Genomic DNA, 21539 nt, shown 5'->3' on the forward strand with positions numbered 1-21539 from the left:
AGTAAACCATTGCTAGCACCCTCACTCCTACGGATGCCCACGGACCTGAAGAAGAAGAGTGATGCTAAGCATCAGCCATTCGACGTGCGCATGGGACGGGGAGGTCGCCATAGCTCCAACGACCATAGTCTTCTATATAAGCATATGGCCAAAAATGTGTCTCAAGCAAGGCCACGGGCCCGGTGGCTAGCCAGGCCATGAGGTATTTGGAGCATCGTCGCATAGGTCGCGGGTTCGAGTTTAGGCAGGGGGAGATAGAGCGCGAGTCGACGAGGGGGCCGACCCTCTTTTGCTGGTCAACAGAGCACACAATATAACCAAGGGACCCCACTTGGTTCCACCAACCAAGACAAGGCCCCGTGGTTAGCCCGACGATAGGCGCTACGGTTGATACTTCAGAGGTTCCGGGTTCGAATCCTGCGCGCGTGGTGCACGACCTTTTTGGAGTGCCCGTGCCCAGTTTAAGATAGAATATAGCTCGGAGGTGCCGGTATACCATCCAAGAGTTGGCTCAGTGGTTGGCACCTCGAGTACAGGGAAGGAGGTCGCGGTTCGAACACCCTACTCAGCTGTGCAGATATTTTGGGACGCACGCGTGGAAGCAAGCACACGATAAATGTAAGTGGGGGTCTTTTAGTTTCAATAACTAAGACCAGCCCACTTGGCTAGCCCGACGAGAAGGTTCTGCGCGTAGTTACTTGGAGGTCCTGAGTTCTTTCTTTTGGCACGGCTGCTAACTCTAGAGGTACCGGCAGTCAGTTTTGGCAGTTTGGACAGTTTAGCCCCAGCTAAATTTAGTTAGTCCCAACTAGTCAGACAAGGAGTTTTTGGGAGCAGACTTCACAAGTGTTTTCCCTCACTCGTACTGAGTTTTCGGAGTAAGCTGCGGGCATTACCTTTTGCCACACGGAGGTTTAGCAAGTTTTTTGGAAAAGAGAGGTTCTTCAAAGTCGTAGCTCCCGAGAGGAGCTCCATGCTCTCCTTCTGAGCATCTGAAGGATCAAGGCACCTTTGTGAAGGTGAAGGATAGTCAGTCAGGTAGAGGCTCCCATCAGTAAGGCAGTTGCAAATCCAAGAGATCAAGCGGGTACTTTGGGATCCCGGTAGGGGACCAAACCGAGGAGCAAAGGAAAAGAGAAAAGTGAAAAAGTTTAAGGGAAAACTTTGCCCTCGTGACAGTGGTATCAGAGCTGAAGGGACTGAGCAGAGTCAGTTCCCCAAAGGTATCAGCTTGATAGGAGTTGACAGTTTTCTCCCACAGACAGTCCAGCTCATTTGAAGGCCATATCTCATGGGTGATTCAAATGAGGTAGCTGGTGCTGAGCCCAGCAACACCAGGAGCAGAACCAAGCTCAAATTCCGTGAGCATGATGCAAGGCTTGAGGCCATAGAGCTTGCTCTAACTGAGCTGCAGACCAGCCAGGGGCTGCTACAATGGCAACTCTCAGAAGCGAAGATAGAACTTGCCCATGTGATGAGCAAGCTAATCAAGGATGATGGGATCGGACCATCCGGAAGGCATCGGCGGGTCAAGCTCAAGGAGCCCGAACCATACACGGGCATGCAGGAAGTCAAGGTATTAGAGAACTTCATCTACGACATGCAGCAATACCTTGCCCTTGCCAAGATAATCGAGCCCCAAGAGCAAGTGCTCCATGCCTCAACCTACTTGGTGGACGATGCCAAGCTTTGGTGGAGAAATTACAAGGAGGATGAGAGAACCCACCACAACACCTACACAATTTCCACATGGGATGAGCTCTCACAAAGGATGAGGTTGTAGTTTTTGCCCTCCGACATTGAATGGAAGGCTCGGGATGCCTTGAATAGTCTCAAACACACTGGAACCCTGAGGGACTTCATCAAAGCTCACTCCTCCCTAATGCTACAAATCAAGGAGATGAGTGAGGCCGATCGACTTTACTACTTCATCAAGAGGCTGAGGCCTTGGGCACATGATGAGCTCATGAGAGAGCACGTAAAGAAAAGTGGCGGAAGCATACGAGGTAGCGGATCACCTCGCCGATTGGCAAGAGAAGCAACATGGTGGTGAGAGACAAGGTCAAGCCAAGCCCAAGTGGACAAGGGATTCCCCCATTCAAAAAGAAAAAGTTCAAGCAGTTTGGCTCCAAAAAGAAGAAGTACCGCCCTATGGGAGATATTCCAATTGACCAGGTCAAACCTAAAGCTACTGCAACACAAAAAGGTAAAGTAAGTACTGTGTTCAGCCCAAGAGTAGTGTCTGGTTAGCAAAGGCTTCGTCAAGTCTTTCAGCCCCGAAAGGGAGTGGTTGTTATATCTACACTGGAGCTCATTTTGCTAGGGACTGCCCTATGCGACAGTCACTACAGACTATCCAGGAAACAGAAACTGGACAGCCCACTCAAACCATGACCCCCCTTCAGCTTCTAGGGGCCATGAGTGAAGATAAGGTAGCCTCTGATCTGCTGTTCATTACTGCAACAGTAAACGGATGCCTAGTGAGGGCTATGGTGGACAGCGGGGCTAGCCATAACTTCATCACCTCCAAGAAAGCGAAGGAGATAGGGATGAAGGCTGAAATCAGTAAAGGTAAGGTCATGAAGACAGTAAATACCCCAGGACAAGCAGTTGCCAAGGTAGCCAAAGGAGTAAGAATCCAAGTGGGAGGCTGTTCTCACAGGTCAGAATTTTCTGTGGTGGAAATGGATGACTTCGACATGGTGTTTGGGCAAACATGGTTGAGAGCCAACAGGGTCCTGATCAACAGCCATGATGAATAGTTAGTATTCTGCAAGAAAGGAGGTTGGGAGGTGGTAAAAGCCTCAAGGCAAAAGGGAGGCCCTTTGCCTCAGGTCCTCTCAGCTATGAAAAAAGCAATAAGAAAAGGTCAGCAAGCTTACCTTGTGGTCATTAAAGAGCATGAGGAGAGCTCAGGGTCATCTAAGGGACACGTACCAAAAGAGGTGCAGGGTTTACTGGCAGAGTATGCTGACATCCTACCCGAGAAGCTCCCAAGGGAGCTTCCTCCTAAACGGGAGATCGACCATAGGATAGAGGTGTATCCAGGATCAGACCCTCCAGCCAAGGCACCTTACTGGTTGTTACAAGAAGAGAACAAAGAGCTGAAGGTACAGTTGCAAGAGTTGCTAGAGGCCAGATTCATCCAGCCCTCCAAATCCCTATACGGAGCACCTGTGCTCTTTGTGAAGAAGGAAGGGGACCTACGTCTATGTGTGGACTACTAGGCCCTTAACAAAATTACCATCAAGAACCGGTATCCCCTTCCCAACATGAGCGAGTTGTTCGACTCTCTAGTGCATGCAAGGTATTTTACAAAGATAGATCTCAGATCAGGGTACCATCAGATCAGAATTGCAGAAGCTGATGTGGAAAAGACCACCATGAGGACCAAATATGGGTCGTTCGATTGGAAAGTTTTGACCTTTGGGTTAACCAATGCCCCGGTGACCTTCACAATGCTCATGAATGGTATTTTCAGAGATCTTTTAGATGAGTGCATAGTCATTTACTTGGACGACATCCTTATCTACTCCAAGACTCTCAAAGAGCATGTAAAGCATTTAAAAGAAGTGTTTGATAGGCTGAGAGCCAACAGGCTATTTCTGAAAGAGAGCAAGTGTGACTTTGCCAAGGAGACCATTCACTTTCTGGGTTTCAAGGTGACCCAAGGTAAACTCATGATGGATGAGAACAAAGTGAATGCAATAGTAGATTGGCCTACTCCGAAGGGTGTACATGATGTGCGGGCCTTCAATGGGTTAGCCTCATTCTACCGGTCCTTCATTGATATGTATAATGAGATAACAGCCCCCCTCACTAATCTCACACTCAAGGATACACTGTGGAAGTGGGGTCCCAAGCATGAAAATGCTTTTCAAAGATTGAAGGAAGCCATGACCAGCCAGCCCATCCTAGCCCTTCCAAACTTTGAGAGATCCTTTGAAGTACAGACAGATGCCTTTGATTTTGCTATAGGAGGAGTACTCCTTCAAGATGGGCACCCCATAGCTTTCAAGAGTCGGAAGTTGATCGATAGAGAGACCCATTACCCCACTCACGACAAGGAAATGACTGCAGTAATCCATTGCTTAAGGGCTTGGAAGCACTATCTACTGGGCAGTAAATTCACTGTTTTCATAGATAATGTCACAACATCATACTTTGTGACGTAGCCCAAGCTATCACCCAAGCAAGCTAGGTGGCAAGATTTTCTGGCAAATTTCGACTTTGAAATCAAGTATAAGCCCGCAAGTATAAGCCCGATAAAGAAAACGTAGTAGCGGATGCCCTCTCTTGAGTTCCCTACCTAGCTGCAGTTCAGATTCTGCAGGGATCACCAGTCTTGCAGGAAATTTAAGTAGGGTATGGAGAGGATGAGTTTGCCAAAAAACTACTCGGGACTGATGCAAAGAGGCCACACATAGAGGTACGTGATGGGATCATATACTTCAAGCAGCGGAGAGTGTATCTTCCATTCGTAGGAGGCTTGAGGAAGAGGATGATCCAGGAGCATCATGAGCCACAGTGGGCAGGCCATCTGGGATAGCAAAAGACGCTTGAGTTACTCTCAAGAAATTTCTCGTGACCATTGATGGAGAGAGGTACGGATGCATACGTAAGGACTTGCCACATTTGTGGGCAAGATAAAGCCGAAAGAATGAAACCCGCGGGGCTTCTTCAACCCCTTGACATTCCGACAAAGCCATGGGAGAGCGCCTCCATGGACTTCATCACATGTCTACCGAACAGTGGAGGACATACGGGCATACTTGTAGTGGTGTGTAGACTCGCCAAGCTGGCCCATTTTATTCCATACATGGGTACACTAGATGCCCCAGCAGCAGCAAAACTCTTCTTCAAGTTCGTGGTTAAACACCATGGTCTACCAAGGGAGATAGTGTCTGACAGAGACGGGAGATTTATTGGCAGTTTCTGGAGCACACTGTTTGCCATGTGCGGGACAAAGCTTGCATTTAGCAGCTCGTATCATCCTCAGTCTGACGGACAAACTGAGAGGACCAACCAATTTGTGGACTTTCTCAGACACTACGTCCACGGAGACCAGGCTGATTGGTACGTGCATCTGGATGCAGCAGAATTCTGCTACAATAGCTGGCAACATTCATCTACAGGATTTCCCCCTTTGAATTAGCCTATGGGTATCAGCCTTTGGCTTCGGGGGAAGCAGCTGTACTATCTACTGCAGGGGGGTAGCTCCAGTAGGAGGAGCCTTCCACGAGGAGTGGATAACTAGGCTTAAAACTGCCTGGGAGCAGTTGGGTAAAGCTCAAGACAGGATGAAAAAGTTTGCAGATCGGAAGAGGAGGCATGTAGAGTACGAGGTTGGCCAGAAGGTCTACCTCAAACTGAACCCTGAGCAGTTCAGCATGCCAAAGGAGCTCACGGATCGTCTTGCACACTGGTACGATGGGCCATATCAGATCCTTGAGAGGGTAGGCAAATTGGCCTACCGTCTATGACTTCCTCCCCATCTACATATTCATCCCACCTTTCACATTTCCATGTTGAAGGGTGCTCAAGAAGATGATGATCCAGATCATGAGTAGAGGAATAGAGGTCCGGATCTAGTGATGGATCGTGGAGAGGGTGAAGAGCTCGAGAGTATCATGGCACACCATGATAGACCGAATCAGTTCGGGCCTAATAGGCTATACCATTGTCACTGGAGGGGGCAGCCTTCAAGTGAAGACTCATGGAGGACGGAACCTTCTCTATGGCGGTTCATGGACATCGTGTGCAGCTACAATGATTCACACCCCTTTACAAAGAAGCAGGAGAGAAAGAGAAAAAGGGGGGGAATGTAACGGGTTGCCCGTTGACAAGGGACCGACTACCCCTCTTTCATCATCACCTTCGGACTCGACATTGGCAGCAAGGAGGATATCCTTGCCCTCTTTTGGGTCAAGGGGAGAGCAACCCTTTGACATCCTTAGACCTAACCGAGGGGAGCAGCCCATGGTAAGGTTGGACTCCCAACCTTGGCTTTGAAGGGGCTCAATTCAAACGGGAGGATTTGAATTGATTGGCCCTTCAAAGTAACTGTTGGAGAAAAGGGTACCAAGGAGGAATGAGGCCTTAATGAAGGCGGCTGGACATTGGAGCCAAGAAAAGACTCCCTCCAAAATTCAAAGACACAGAGGATTCAGTCCAAGGACCAGAACTGGAAGAGAATGCGAAAGCTGCGAGCTCCTGTTGTTGTAATCTGGAGAGAGTGTGAGGTCTTCTTCTTCTGCGTCAGATAGATGCTATCATTGTAATCTTACCCTATGGCGTTTTGACCACAGGGCCCCTTCTTTTTGAATACAAGGCATTCGTCTCCCTGAGTGTTTTGGGTTCTGAGAATGGAAGTAGAAAAGATGCTTGCATCATTCCCCCCTCCCCTTCGTTGAGTGTTGCGTGTGCAGGGCGTGTTTGAAGCCCACCTTTGAGCCAAGGCTTCCCCTTGGCTTGGAGAAGAAGCCTACCAGAAGGCAAACCGAACGGAAGCTTATGGAGGGCGTGGTGGTCATCGAGGTGTTTACCCAGGAGGTTGCTTCATCGATACAGAGAGCAGTGCGGAGGGCATGGTGGATCATTCGATCCAGGAAGTCGTGGGGATCAAAAGGCCCTCCTAAACATCTCTTCTACCAAGTGGCCCAGAGAACCGATGCTCTGAGATCCCGCCATCAACTGATGGAAGCAGACGGAACTGCACTTCTGTTGCACTCCACATCCGGGAAGGCTTAGCCTAGAGCTCAGAGGCTCCATTCCAAGAGCCCTTAAGTATACAGAGGCGCCCTGCCGACGGGATCACCTGGCTGGGCTAGTGATCATAGCTGAGCGCGGGAGTGCAAGTATGGGATCGATGGAGACCTCGCGCATTGATAGACTTCTTCGACGAAACCGACCGAAAGATGACGGAAAAGTCGGGAAGGGTTCTCCCGATCGAACCAGTAAACCATTGCTAGCACCCTCGTTCCTGTGGATGCCCACGGACCTGAAGAAGAAGAGCGACGCCAAGGATCGGCCATTCGACATGCACATGGGATGGGGAGGTCGCCATAGCACCAACGACCATAGTCTTCTATATAAGCATATGGCCAGAAATGTGTCTCAATCAAGGCCATAGCCCCGGTGGCTAGCCGGGCCATGAGGTATTTGGAGCGTCATCGCACAAGTCGCGGGTTGGAGTCCAGGCAAGGGGAGACAGAGCGCGAGTCCAATGAGGGGGCCGACCCTCTTTTGCTGGTCAACAGATCACAGAATATAACCAAGGGACCCCACTTGGTTACACCAACCAAGACAAGGCCCCGTGGTTAGCCCGACGATAGGCATTGTGGTTGATACTTCAGAGGTTCCAAGTTCGAATCCTGCGCGCAGGGTGCACAACCTTTTTGGAGCGCTTGTGCTCGGTTTAAGACAAAATATAGCTTGGAGGTGTCGCTTGGTTACACCAACCAAGAGTTGGCTCGGTGGTTGGCGCCTAGGGTACAAGGAAGGAGGTCACGGTTTCGAACACCCTACTCAGCTGTGCAGATATTTTGGGACGCACGCATGGAAGCAAGCACACGATAAATGTAAGTGGGGGTCTTTCAGTTTCAATAACTAAGGAAAGCATAGGGTATATGGTTTCCTCTCTATATGTAGGAGCTCTTTTACAAAATGATTATAGCAGAGTAGAGATGACCTTTGCATATTTGGTTTAGAATAATCGCCTGTTTGTAGATCTCTTCAAATATTGTCATACAAGCTCTTCTCTTAGTCTTTTTTACATCTAGAAACGCAATTCTAGAGTTTGTGTACAAGAGAATTGGTTGCATATCTTTCCTACAAGCATTCATAACTTTTTCCATCCGCTTAATGAATTGTGTTAAGTGTATGTTTCTAAGCGATTGCATTGTTGCATTTCTTTGCACCAATTTACAAAAATATGGTGCCTCATTGAAGTGTGGATGCCACACACATAGAAAAGACAGCCTTAGGACTTGGAAAGGGAATGGACAAGAATTACCTGGGTTGCTAGAGAGCTAATGGATGTCGAGGTGACTCCGGAGGAAATGACCAATGAAGCATTGGGATCTCCAAAGGTCACCAAGTACAACATTCCTTTGTCTCACTTCGTGCCTAGGAAATTGGTGTCAATGAAGACAAATTAGATTGTAATTGACATGTTATTTGCAAGATAGCTCCAGATCTTGCCATGTAGCCTTTGGGAAGCTTTTGTGAATATAATGAAAAAATTTTCTTATATTCACAATTGTGATCTGTTATTCCTTCCCATGTTTACTATCTAGGGTCCTTTTTCATGTTTACTATCTTTGGACCTTTTCATGTTTACCATTTTTTAAGTTTCATTAATACTTGATGGTAGTTATGGGTTGATGAGGCATAGGCAAGCAATCTTGATAATGCACAAGCCTGTGATGCACATGCAAGGCAAGTTGAGCATAGGTTCATGATGCATGGGTAGGGCAAGTTGATGCTGCACAAGTGGATGATGCACACTGTATGCTCAATTGTATCTTTTCATGTTGTTTGACTATGCTACATAGCACAACATGTGTTGTATCCTTTATGCTTGATATAGCATAAGATACGTTCTATACTTTGTGATGTTCTATGTAGCATAATATAGGATTTGGATTATTTTTTGCATAATGCAACTATGCATAATGGGGTTGTAGTTAGGATAGAAGAAATAAAACAATAAAGCTAGTTAGGATACTATACTAGTAAGAGTACACTCTAACATACTATAGTACTAGTCAACATACTAGACTTCCTATGAGCATAGAACCACAAAACTAGTCTACATAATGTACATACTAATTTTTGGGGTGCTAATGAGCAAAATTGATATCTAGCTAGCACAAAAGAAGAAAAAAAATCTAGTTTACATATTATAGTGGTAAGAGTTCTAAATAGCTTACTATAGTAGTTGTTAACATACTAGATGTCTCATTAGCATTAAAGAAACAAACTAAAATTCTAGTTTGTAGAATGCATCTATATGCTTACTTGGTGCTAGTTACCATACCCATTAGCTACTTGGCATACTAAAGAGTGCTAATATTCAAATCAAAGACTACTAGATATCATGTGGGAGGCTGGGAGCACTAGTTGTTAGCATAGTAGATTTCTTGATAGGAAACATACAATACCAAAGCACTTACCATAGTTTGGTGAGGTGCAACCCTTTGTTTGGAATTCTTAAACAACCAATTAGAGGGTATAATTTGCTTGCATCTAGCCTAGCATCACCATGTCAACAAGTTGACTAGTCTAAAGTGATGAGCCACATTCGTTATTTGTAGCCAAATAAATTCTTTCTGCACCATGCCTTCTATAGATGGTGTAATTGTGCCCATAGCCAAATGAAACAAGGAAGTGGCAATTCCTAGGTGTGATGATTGGATATTTCTATCCATCTACAATAACAGTTTAACTACTATTGCACACTTCTTAGGTCCTACTATTGGGTGATGCTCAAGAGCGCCCTCACATATGAATGACAATTACCTTCATTCTCTCTATGTCATTAGGGTCTACAAATGTTGGGTATGGCATTGTGGAGCAACCAAGGCCTATTCCCTTTTTCTTGAACAGCTCAAAAGGTGTTTGATAAGAAGCGGTGTGGCTTTCTTATAGCATTTGTTGTGTTCATAGCCATGCCATTAGATGGTATAAATCCTCATCACCCGATTCCTCAAACTCCTATTTTGGTGCTGGCAAGGCCTCATTTTGCATCCTCTATTTCTTGGTGTCATAGTACCCCCTCTTTTGTGAGTGTTGCTAGTATTACATAGCAAACTCTTCCCACTTGAAAGGAATACCGCACCACTCTCAATAGTTGTAGGGGAAAACTCCTTTATATGTCCCTTTGCAAATGCTATAATGATCTGCATGTTTGTGGGAGGCCAATTTTGGTAGATTTTGTGATGAGCAACATTAGCTGCTCGTAGACATCAGTATGAACATTGCTACATTCTCAGAGTCAGTCTACTCCCACCTCAAGTGTTTAGGATCATAACCTTCCATGGAAATTCCACTCCATCAAACTCTTCCATGGTATGATAGAATTTTATTTGCCTTGGATAAACCACCTTGGGAGCTTTTGACAACCATGATACATGCAACAAGACAAATTAGAAAAAGAGATGGAGATATGGATGCATTTTAAATCTAGTGATTGGAGAGAGAGAGAGAGAGAGAGAGAGAGAGAGAGAGAGGGAGAGAGGGAGAGAGAGAGAGAGAGAGAGAGAGAGAGAGACTATTAATGTCCATGGGAGACCAACCAGGCTATGGGACAACAAAAGAATCATCTAGTGCACTTGCTCATGGCAAAACTCCCAAGGAGTGCATAAAGGAAATCCGATTATTTAGGGTACCTAGATAATGCTTTGAAAACCATGATTGTCCATACATGAGTTTAAGACTGAGCTTCTTTTGGTTTGCATTTAAACTCTTTAATGATTGCTATGCCTTCACGATATACTAGACATTTTCCATTCTTTCGAGCCTCCTATACTTTTTGGAGTTCATTAGCCTTCATCTTAAGCTATTGAGGGGTAAGATCTTCTGCTATCCATATCTTGGTGGCTTTCAAGGCTTTGGTTTGGTGAAGGATTGCCAATCTACCCTCTCGTGTTTGGAATGTCACGATGGCATGATTTTGTGGTGTTCTCTAAAATGCCTCAACTACTGTAGTATCCCAAGTGAGCATGGGCATGGCGTTTGCTATATTTTCAAGGCATTGCTCAAATGGTAAAAGGACTTTGAAATCCTCGGTTTGCCAATGCTCTAGCGAAACCCCAACCACACATTAAGTGCAAGCTTTCTCCTACCAAAGCCTCTTGATCCTTCCCTTTCCTGAAGGAGACCTCATTAATGGCCAATGAAAGCTCTTGTTATTAATCAAATTCATCATTTTTTGTCATGGTGGAGAGCTAGAGTAAGTTGTTTGAGGCTCTAAGTGGGAGCTTCTTTACCCAAGCCCTTACACCCTTTTCATTTCTTGTCATGGTGGAGAGCTAGAGTAAGTTGTTTTAGGCTCTGAGTGGGAGCTTCTTTGCCCAAGCCCCTGCACCCTTTTCTTTCTCTAGAGGTTTGACAAAGAGGCATTATTATCCTCCACCTTCTTTCCCCTAACAAATGCTATATGCTAACACCCACTATCTTCATCACACTCCATAATGAAACTGAAATGGAATCAACTGTTTTGAAATGCTCAAGGCTTTACACTCATCTCAAATTCAAATGCACTCACTAGCTCTTACACCTAGTGTGCTGGTTTAAGTTGTAAGAATCTAAGAGAGAAAGAGAGCGAACAAGTGAGTGTTCATTGGTCTTCAAAAGTGGTTGATTGCTCCAATATCTTGCTTGTGAGACTAAGGATTTACCACAACAACAAGACAATGAATGCGATTGTGAACATGGTGTGTGAGGTTCCCAATTTTTATTTTTTTGAAAAGCTAGATTGGTCTTTTTTGGTAAGATCTTAGTGCATAGCTTCTACACCTAGTGTGGTCCACGAGAAAGTTGGACCACAATTGAGTCACAAGAATCTAATAGAGGAAGACTATGAGAGAACAAGTTCATTGTTCTTACAAAAGATTCCAAGGGTAGCATTTTACCACAACTACAAGACAATGTATAGGATATTGATCATGGAGCGGCTTCCAACAGGCATTTTTCTTGAAAAAGTTAGATTGGTTTCTTTTGGTAAGGCTAGAGTCCATAGCGCCTATACCTAGTGTGCTACAATAAGGTGGACTACATTTGAGACACAAAAATCTAAGCGAGGAAGATTGTGGGAGAGTGGTGTTCATTGTGCTTGCAGAATTGGTCAATTGCTGCAATCAAATCCATAGCAATATATACCATTGCATCATAAAATGTTATTTAAAAAAAAAGAAACCAACCTAAATCATCAATAAAAACAAATCCTAACAACCTAGTCATCACTCTGTGTTCACAGTCATGTTTATTGTCTTATAGGTGTAGTAGACCCTTAAGTCAACATGCAAGATATTGGATGTTATGGATCTAATATTTGTGGTGAGATCTCTAAGTCAGGTGCTAGCAATATCTCAACTGGTTGGGTTGTAACATGTGTGTGCATGTGCGTGCGCGAATGCATGCAAACATGCAAATGTGTACATGTTCTTGTGCAAGAACACGGGCCTATGTGCATCTACATATATCTTGTAACTTCATCTTGTGCAAATTATTACATATAGTACACATAGGCAACTAGGTTCAATGTTGTGTTTAGTCAAGTGCTATATTTCATTGAAACCATCTTTTTAAAGGTTTAACATTATGCGAATGTCCATATTCATTGTATTAATGCAACTATGTAATGTTTAGTTGAATATCACTATTTGAATATTCCAACAATCCAAAATGTGTAATGCTTTTTCTTTGTGTAATGCATGGATTGCCTTATAATTGAGCTATATAATGTACACAAATTCATGAATAATATGTTGTGCCAATAATTTTTTATGCCTCATTGAATGATTAATGGATGAAATGACATTCCTTTCAACCTTCTTGTGTGAAATGTTCACCTTAGCCCCAACATATACAACTAAATATTCTTGAAAAAAAAAGTAGGAAATTATGTTGGTCTCCTTAACTTAATAGGAAGCATTTAATAAACTGAGGTGAAACACAAGCAAGGAGATTATCACAAAGAAAGGAAGGAACAAAAGAGAAACATCACCTGCATGCCCATAACAAGTAAGCAACTTGAAGCAACAAACAATACTTTTAAGGTATACAAAATATTGGACCCACAATGAATCAAAGTCAACATACTTTCACTTTCACATGACCTACAATAAGGATACAAAACTGGAGCTTCAATGAACAAGTAGTAGAGGTTATCAAGGACCTAGGTGATTTGTAAAAGATGTGCTAGCAAAGAGACTTTAAATTTTAGTCACCGCGACCATCTCTAGCCTATTGTAATAGTTGAATTCATGCACACCAATGGCATGTTATATAAGTCATCTTGATTTAAAATATAAATAATACAACAAATAGCAAATCAATATCATCCAACTAGTGAGAATATCTTGATTTAAAATATAGATAATACAACAAATAGCAAATCAATATCATCCAACTAGTGAGAATATCTTGATTTAAAATATAGATAATACAACAAATAACAAATCAATATCATCCAACTAGTGAGAATATCTTGATTTAAAATATAGATAATACAACAAATAGCAAATCAATATCTTCATTTAAAATAAAGATAATACAACAAATAGCAAATCAATATCATCCAACTAGTGAGAATTAGCTGCTCTATCTAAGGGCCTTCTATCATGGGGGAAATAAACATTTCCCTTATGATGTGCAAGTTTTCCTGCTAAAAATGTTTGAAAAGCGTTTAAATATCCTTTCCCTTGTTTGAAGTAGCATGAAGGCCTCTGAACCTCAAGATGCTCCCTCCCTTGGCCTTTCATCTCACTTTTTCTCTCTATTGTGCCTCTTCTATGTGCTCTTGATTATTATGCCATTGTGAAAACTTTGCTTTAACGAGAAAATTTTAATTTTCACTAACAAAAAGGATCCATTTTATAAAAAACCAAATCATATGAACCAAAAGTATATGAATCTACATAGAATTTATCTAGAATAGTAAATAATCACTCTCTACCCCTCACATTACACATGTGTTGAACCAAGGCCAGTTGGTTCAGAATCATGCGTGTACTCTCAAGAGTGATCGCAATTGTCTCACATTGTGAGCACACCATTGTATTTTGCATGGACTTTTTTTATGCATTTCACTGTATATGACATGATTGGGTTTTTACAGTGTCATGGACATCTTGTATTTGACTCTATTTTATTCATGATCCGCATTTCCTCCTTTATTCCATTCCTTGTTTTATCATGCACAGGTGTTTATTATTAGTTATGTTCCAATGGCATATCATGTTTGGTGATTTAATGGTTGTTCTACATGTACCATGCAATAAAGGATTAATAAATTGTGTGTAGCACAATGATGAATTCTTCATGCATCTTTAAAATTGTTTCTTTTATACTATCCATTTATGTTTTTTAACCCCGTTAAAGAATCTTGTTTTGATGTGAGATATATCTTGGAAACATTTGAACTTGTATGATTTTCTTCTATTTCATGCAACATTTTAATCAAGTATATAATTCATTCTGTACATACATGAAGGTGCAAAATATGGAATGTGTCAATAGGATTTGCATGTCGATGTGTTGGATTGGGCTCAAACTTTGCATAGGTTATAAACCCTATGGTCTCCATTCTCTTGCAAATTTTGAGTCCAATCTAACATCGAATGTGGGCATAGGGAGGTGAAAGGGCCCATTTTCACCCTATGCACCTCGTTACATATGTGAAGGTGCAAAGTATGGAATGGGTCAATAGGATTTGCATGTCCATGTGTCAGATTCAACTCTAACTTTGCACAGCTCTTAAACCCTATGCTTTCCATCATCTTACAAAGTTTGAGTCTAGTCTGACACCAAATCTGGGCACAGGGAGGTGAAAGAGCCCATTTTCACCCTATGAACCTCGTTACATATGTGAAGGTGCAAAATATGGATCGGGTCAATAGGATTTGCATGTCGATGTGTCGAATTAGAATCAAAATTTGCACAAGTCCTACAACCTATGGTCTCCATGTTCTTGCAAAGTTTGAGTCCATTATGAAATTGAATGTGGTTACGGGGAGGTAAAAGGGCCCATTTTCACCCTATGCACCTTGTTACATTAGTGAAGGTTCAAAATATGGAATGGGTCAGTAGGATTTTCATGTCCCATGTGTTGGATTGGACTCAAACTCTACACAGGTCTTAAACCCTATGGTCTCCATGATCTTGCAAAGTTTGAGATTGAATCTAGGCACGAGGATGTGAAAGGGCCCATTTTCACCTTATGCACCTTGTTACATATGTGAAGGTGCAAAATATGGAATGGGTCGATAGGATTTCAATATTCATGTGTTGAATTGGACTCAAACTCTCTACAGATCCTAAACCCTATGGTCTACATGTTCTTGCAAAGTTTGAGTCCACTCTAACACTGAATGTGGACACTGGGAGGTGAAAGTGTCCATTTTCACCCTATGCACCTTGTTACATCAGTGAAGGTGCAAAATATGGAATGGGTCAGTAGGTTTTTCATGTCCCATGTGTCAGATTGGACTCAAACTCTACACAAGTCTTAAAACCTATGGTCTCCATGCTATTCCAAAGTTTGAGTCCAATATAACACTGAATCTGGCCACAGGGATGTGAAAGGGCCCATTTTCACCCTATGCACCTCGTTACATACGTGAAGGTGCAACATATGGAATGGGTCAATAGGATTTGCATGTCCATGTGTCGGATTGGACATAAACTATGTACATGTCCTAAACACTATGGTCTACATGTTTTTGCAAAGTTTGAGTCCAGTCTAACACTAGATGTGGACACTGAGAGGTGAAAGGGCCCATTTTCACCCTATGCACCTTGTTACATATGTGAAGGTGCAAAATTTGGAATGGGACGATAGGATTTGCATGTCCATGTGTTGGATTGGACTCAAACTTAGCACATGTCTCAAACCCTATGGTTTCTATGCTCTTGCAAAGTTTGAGTCAAATATGACACTGAATGTGGGCACTGGGGGGTGAAAGGGCCCATTTTCACCCTATGCACCTCGTTACATCAGTGAAGGTGCAATATATGGAATGGGTCAATAGGATTTGCATGTCCATGTGTTGGATTGGACTCAAACATAGGTCTTAAACCCTATGGTCTTCATACCCTTGCAAAGTTTGAGTCCAATATGACACCGAATGTGGACACGAGGATGTGAAAGGGCCCATTTTCACCCTATGCACCTCGTTACATCATTGAAGGTGCAAAAATATGGAATGGATCAGTAGGATTTTTATGTCCATGTGTCGAATTGGGCTCAAAATTTGCTCAAATCTTAAACCCTATGGTCTGCATGCTCTTGCAAAGTTTGAGTGCGATATGACACCAAATGTGGACCCCGGGAGGTGAAAGGGCCCATTTTCACCCTATACCCCTCGTTACATATGTGAACGTGCAAAATATGGAATGGGTCGATAGGATTTGCACAGGTCTTAAACCCTATGGTCTCCATGCTCTTGCAAAGTTTGAGTCCAATCTAACAAAATATGAAGAGGGGAGAGGAGAAGAGTGGAGATGAGGAGAGAGGGCATAGCTAGAGAGCACATCTCAAATGACTAAGTGTACACTACATTTAGTTGAAAATGTAGAATATATACAAACCCTTTTAGGGTTAGCATTATGGCATCTAACCCTTTCCTTTGTAGCACTCTATTGGGTTAGTTCTATGCACATATGATCACATGATGTTAAGCATGTTCTCTTAACACCTTCCCTCAATATCAACATCATGGAGTGGGCCTTCCATCAAGATGATGATTCTGGGGAATCAAAGAAGGACTGAGCATTACATTCCATCACACCCCTTTAATGGGAATGTCCTTCCTCTACGTCAAACCAAGAGCTTGTAAATTTTTCTTTAAAAGCTCTCTACCGAGTGGTTTGGTAAATATGTGTGCAGTGCTCTCTAACATCAATGGCTTTGTCTTGGAATGATATACTAGATTCTTGGCCAATGCTTGAGCCGATTGATTATCACAGTATATTGTTGCCTTTGATCCATCAAAGTAATCTATATCTAACAATAGTATTCTAAGCCATATAGCCTCACATGCACCTCTTGTGAGTGCCCTATATTTTGCTTCAGTCGAAGACAAAGAAACATTTGGTTGTTTGTATGAAAACCATGATATACCACCTTCTTTCTGAGCATATGTTAATCTGGCTGGTGGTTTGCTTTCCCTAGTAGACCGTCTGAGCTGCTGTGGCTCTGCTTGGGGTGTTTCTGGCAATTCTTGCTCTTCTTCATCAACCTATTCTGTAGATGACTGTGAAATTGGTGTGTCTATCTCCTGTGTGTTTGAGCTTTTCCATTTTGATTCCTCATCAAAGATTACATCTCTGGAGATAATGACCTTGCGGTTGATGGGATCATACAACTTGTATGCTTTGCTTTCTTCACTGTAGCCAACCATGATGCATTTGTGTGACATTGCATCCAATTATGTAGAGATGCCCAATGTGTGGCTTGTGTCCATTGAATGCTTCATAAGGTGTCATACCCTGAATCGGTTCGGTAGGAAGCCGATTAAGCAAATAGTTTACAGTGGCTATTGCTTCTGCCCAATATTGATTCGGAGGATGCTTCTCACTAAGAATTGCTCTAGCACTGTCTGCTAAAGTACCATTCTTCCTTTCAACTCTTGCATTCTGCTGAGGAGTATCTGCACAAGTGAATTGTCTTCGAATGCCGTGACTTCTGCAAAAGTTCATGAATGCTGAAGACATGTATTCACATCCTCTATCTGATCTCATGACTTTGATCTTTCTGCCTGTTTGGTTTTCTACCATGTCTTTGAATTCTTGAAATCTAGAAAACACTTCATATTTCTCTTTCAAAAAGTAGACCCAATAATGCCCTTTCTACCAATTTTGAAGTGTAGCCCCTTTCGTAATGGATTTACTAGATGCATCTACTAGTTTGACAAGATAAGGAGTCCTACCTTGTATAATTTCCAAGATATCATCTCCTTCTATAATCATGATGAGCTTGGCCTTCCATCCAGAGAAGCCAGATCCTTAGAAAGTGGGGATGGACCATTGATCAGAGGGATAACCATTTATGAGAATAGTATTGGCCACATTTTCTTGAGATGGGTGACAACCAATGTGAAAATTGAGTGCCCTTGAGGCTAGGGATCAGTTGATGAGAGAGTCACTAAAACTACCAAAAAGAAAGGCTATATTACGAATGAGTCAATATGAAATGGCTTTGTAATTAAGCTGTTGGGTCACCACAATGTGACTATAGAATTTCCACTTGCTAATGACTTGTCATTGATTCACACAATGATATAGGCTTTGATTGTGTGTGTTGTGAGGCATTTAGAGTGGTCAGCCCCAATACAAAGAGATGGAAATTGCAAGGATCCACCAGCATCTACTTGAATGATGTGCTCAGGAGGAAGGGAGAGCTCAAGAGGAGGATGACAACTTCAGAGTAGGAGGAAATTGGAGGAAGACAGAGACTTTTGCATGTTCAAAGTAGGGGAGGAAGATGGCTACTTCAGAGTAGGGGAGATCGGGACGAGCAAGAGATGGTAGGAAGAGGGGAAAATGGCAGGAGATAGAGGAGGTAGGAGGAAAGTACGAACCATATGGGGAGGGGGGTGGCAAATTTGGGTTGGCGGCTTCTAAAAAGTGGGAAAAGAAGGTGCCATATAGGGTAGGCAGGAAAAGCTTTGCAAATTTGGGTTGCAGACATCCAAAAAGGGGGGGAAAGCAAGCGCCATGTGGGGGAGGGGGGAAAAGCTTGGCAAATTTGGCTTTGAGGCTAAAAAGGGGGGGAAAAGCAGGCTCTAGAAAGTGAGGCTGAGATAGCCGAGGCTTGTGCCACAATATTTCTAAATTCTCCACCGTCCCAACTCGCCATCACCCCAACTCACCTTCTACAAATCTACACAGAGCCAAAGCATCAAACTTACCATCTTCTTTCATATAGCAGTGTCATCTTCCATATTCTTCCATGTTCTTCCATCAAACTCGCCATCCTCTTCCATCTTCTTCCAACCCTTCAGCATCTTTCAAACTCACCATCTTCTTCCATACAATGCCATCATCTTCCATCCTCTTCCAACTCGTTATCTTCTTCCATACGGCCAAAAATTGCTCTTCTACAATTCTACATAGTGCCATCTTTCTTTCATAGAGTGCCATCAAATCAGTCTAAAGCATATCACTTCAACCGAAAGCATCAAACTTGCCACCTTTAATTCCAACGAGTTCTCCTTTCTTCAAATCTAACAAGTTCTCTAACAAGATTTTTCATCATCAAGAATTGTCGATCATTGAGAGGATGAGGAGAGGATGACAGAAACTAATGAACAATCAGTAAATAAGAGATGAGAGAAGCCTCTTGTCAAGAATATAAAGCAACCGAGAAATAAACGGTAAACAAAAGAATAATAGAGATCCTCAAAAGGAACTTCCAGAAACACAAGCATCCGGGAATCCGGACAACAACCAAGACAACAATCATCCCAAAAACACAAGAATCCAAGCATCTAGGAAGTGGGAAGTACAGAACAACTGGGAATAAGGATCATTTGAGAAACACAAGCATCTAGACATCCAATGATTATCCGGGCATTCAAAAGTATAGATCAACCGAGAATAAGGATCATCCAGGAACATAAGCATATGAACATCTCAGGGCACAAAACAACTAGAACTAGGAATTTCCAAGAACACAAAACACCCTAGCTCTAATACCATGTTGAACTGAGAGATAAGACAACACATGCTCCCAAGGAATGAATCATATTCATGCACTAGACACATATATATTGTTGAGGACTAGGGTTGAGTTGAGGACTCCATGTATATTTATCTATGTGTGTGTGTGTGTGTGTGTGTGTGTGTGTGTGTGGAGCAAGCGCCATGGAGAGCCCTGCTGCTCCTCCTTCCCTGCTCACACCCCTATGTGCATCTATTCCCTTCCCATCTACCTCCATACACCTTCAACCTTCCCCTGTCCCTCCTCCATTCATCCCTCTATAGTCCCCGCCTCCTTTTGTAGATTCTCTGTCTCAGTCCGTGCAAGTTTTGTCATCCGTACAGGTTTCTTCACCCTCTATAGTCATCCGTGCAAGTCCCATTTTGCCTTAGCCACCCCCTGCACTCCCTTCACTACCGCTTGTGTTCGTAAGTGATCTACAGCAGCCGCCTCAGTTACTTGCACTCTGCCTCTATCGTACGGCCGACCATACAGCCTATATGGTTGGATGCACAGCCTTTGTCTGCTATAGCTACTGTTCCAATTTCGACTGTACCCTCTTCTTTTGTGCCCCCTTTGCTATCAGTACAACATGTACTTGCTTAGCCTTTCAAATCTGTACAATTCCAATAGCAGTCCCCTTTATCCTCGCCTTTTCTTGATGTATCCTCTTCCTTTCTCCATGCTACTTCGACAGATGGGTCCTTTGTGTTCTCTGCTTCTACTTCTCCTTTTGTGCCAGATCCTCCTGCCCATGTTTTTATTCACTGGAAGCATGGTGGTCTGCTTGCTTCACCTTTATTCAAAACTGCAAAGCTCATTGTGGCAGATGGTCCTTCTTCCTCCCTCCAGTTGCAACTTCTTCGACAACTGTGTGGTGCCTTTGTCATAGATGTTCCCTCCTCGGGTTCTCCTATGGTTTGTTCTTTCGATTTTGCCCTCTTAGTTTCAGGTCTTCGATAGGCTCAACAATTTGGGATCTGTCTCTATTTTATGGGCAGGATTCGTTCTGCAGCTCAGCTCCGTCGTTGGGCTGAAGTTGCAGTAGGCACAGATCTTGTTTCTTCCTTTCTTTTTCTAGGCAAAGGTTTTTATTATGCTCGGTGTTCTTCGAATGAGGTGGTGGAGAGCCTTGTCAGCTGTGCTGGTGTTCCTGGGGTTGGTTTCTTTGCTTGTGTGATGCCCTAGAATCCACTTTTTGATTTAGCTGCTTCTCTTCTCACTCACTATCTAGTTTGGATTACTCTAAAAGTGCTACCTGTTCCTCTTCTTCTGCATCTTCCTACCCTTTCAGTGCTTTTGGAGAGGGCTCTACATGTTCCAAGATAGGAGTTTCAGCAGGCCACTCGGGATGTTCGCATCTGTATTTTATGGGATATGATGCAGTCGGTGCCTTCTTCTCTGGATCTTGATTTGGGTTTTGTTCATCCTTTGTGCATCTGGCTGCAGTTTACATCTTTTCCTATAGCATGTTATCGGTGCCGTCAAGTTGGTCATTTTACATGGGCTTGCCCTTCTGCTTCCAAGACCACTCCTCCTACTCCTTCCTCAGCTCTCAAGATTCCTGTACATTCTCCTATAGTCTCTGCTATGGCTTCACTAGATAAGCATTCTTTTATTGCTCCGAATCACTACTGGATGAAGGTAGATAAATCCAAGGATGATCTTTTTTTTCCTAAAGCAGTTCAGGATCCCTCTCCTATTGAGCACCATCAGCCTCTTTCTCCTCAGGATGCCTCTTGAAGCAGGGATCATACAAGATGTTGTTCCTGCTACCTCTCAAGGTGATACCCTAACTGAAGTTGACATGATGAGTCATGATCTATCTTATGCAGCTCTTTCGTCAGACGCTCCTTCTTCAGAGAGTATAGATGTTGATCCAATTGATATGCCTGTGAAGACTGTGCCAGAGTCTCTTTCTGTTCAGGATGCAGCTGTTTTGTTTTCTTTGGAGTCTTTTCATTCTATGTTGCAACAAGTTTTTGACCCTATGATTCAAAAATTCAGGCTCCGAGCTTATATTAACAAGAATCTCAAGGGCAAAAAATGGGTGGTTTTTATTGACGGTGCACTTTCTATACTGCATCAATTTTTACAAAGCAAAAATCTGCAA

The 21539-nt window shown here is 43.1% G+C and overlaps 1 protein-coding gene across 1 annotated transcript; it reads left to right on the forward strand.

The window, feature by feature from the left end:
- The first annotated feature begins 4723 nt into the window (after nucleotides 1-4723).
- Nucleotides 4724-20614, forward strand: LOC147883252 (uncharacterized). Its single transcript, XM_087399447.1, has 3 exons — nucleotides 4724-5076; nucleotides 5192-5425; nucleotides 20428-20614. Exons 1-3 carry the CDS (start codon nucleotides 4724-4726, stop codon nucleotides 20612-20614), a joined length of 774 nt encoding a protein of 257 aa, XP_087255573.1.
- The last annotated feature ends 925 nt before the right edge of the window (nucleotides 20615-21539 follow it).

The sequence above is a fragment of the Dipteris shenzhenensis genome, chromosome 28, assembly GCF_047967505.1.
Source record: "Dipteris shenzhenensis isolate YYH24624 ecotype China chromosome 28, Dip_SZ_1.0, whole genome shotgun sequence".
Lineage (NCBI taxonomy): Eukaryota > Viridiplantae > Streptophyta > Polypodiopsida > Gleicheniales > Dipteridaceae > Dipteris > Dipteris shenzhenensis.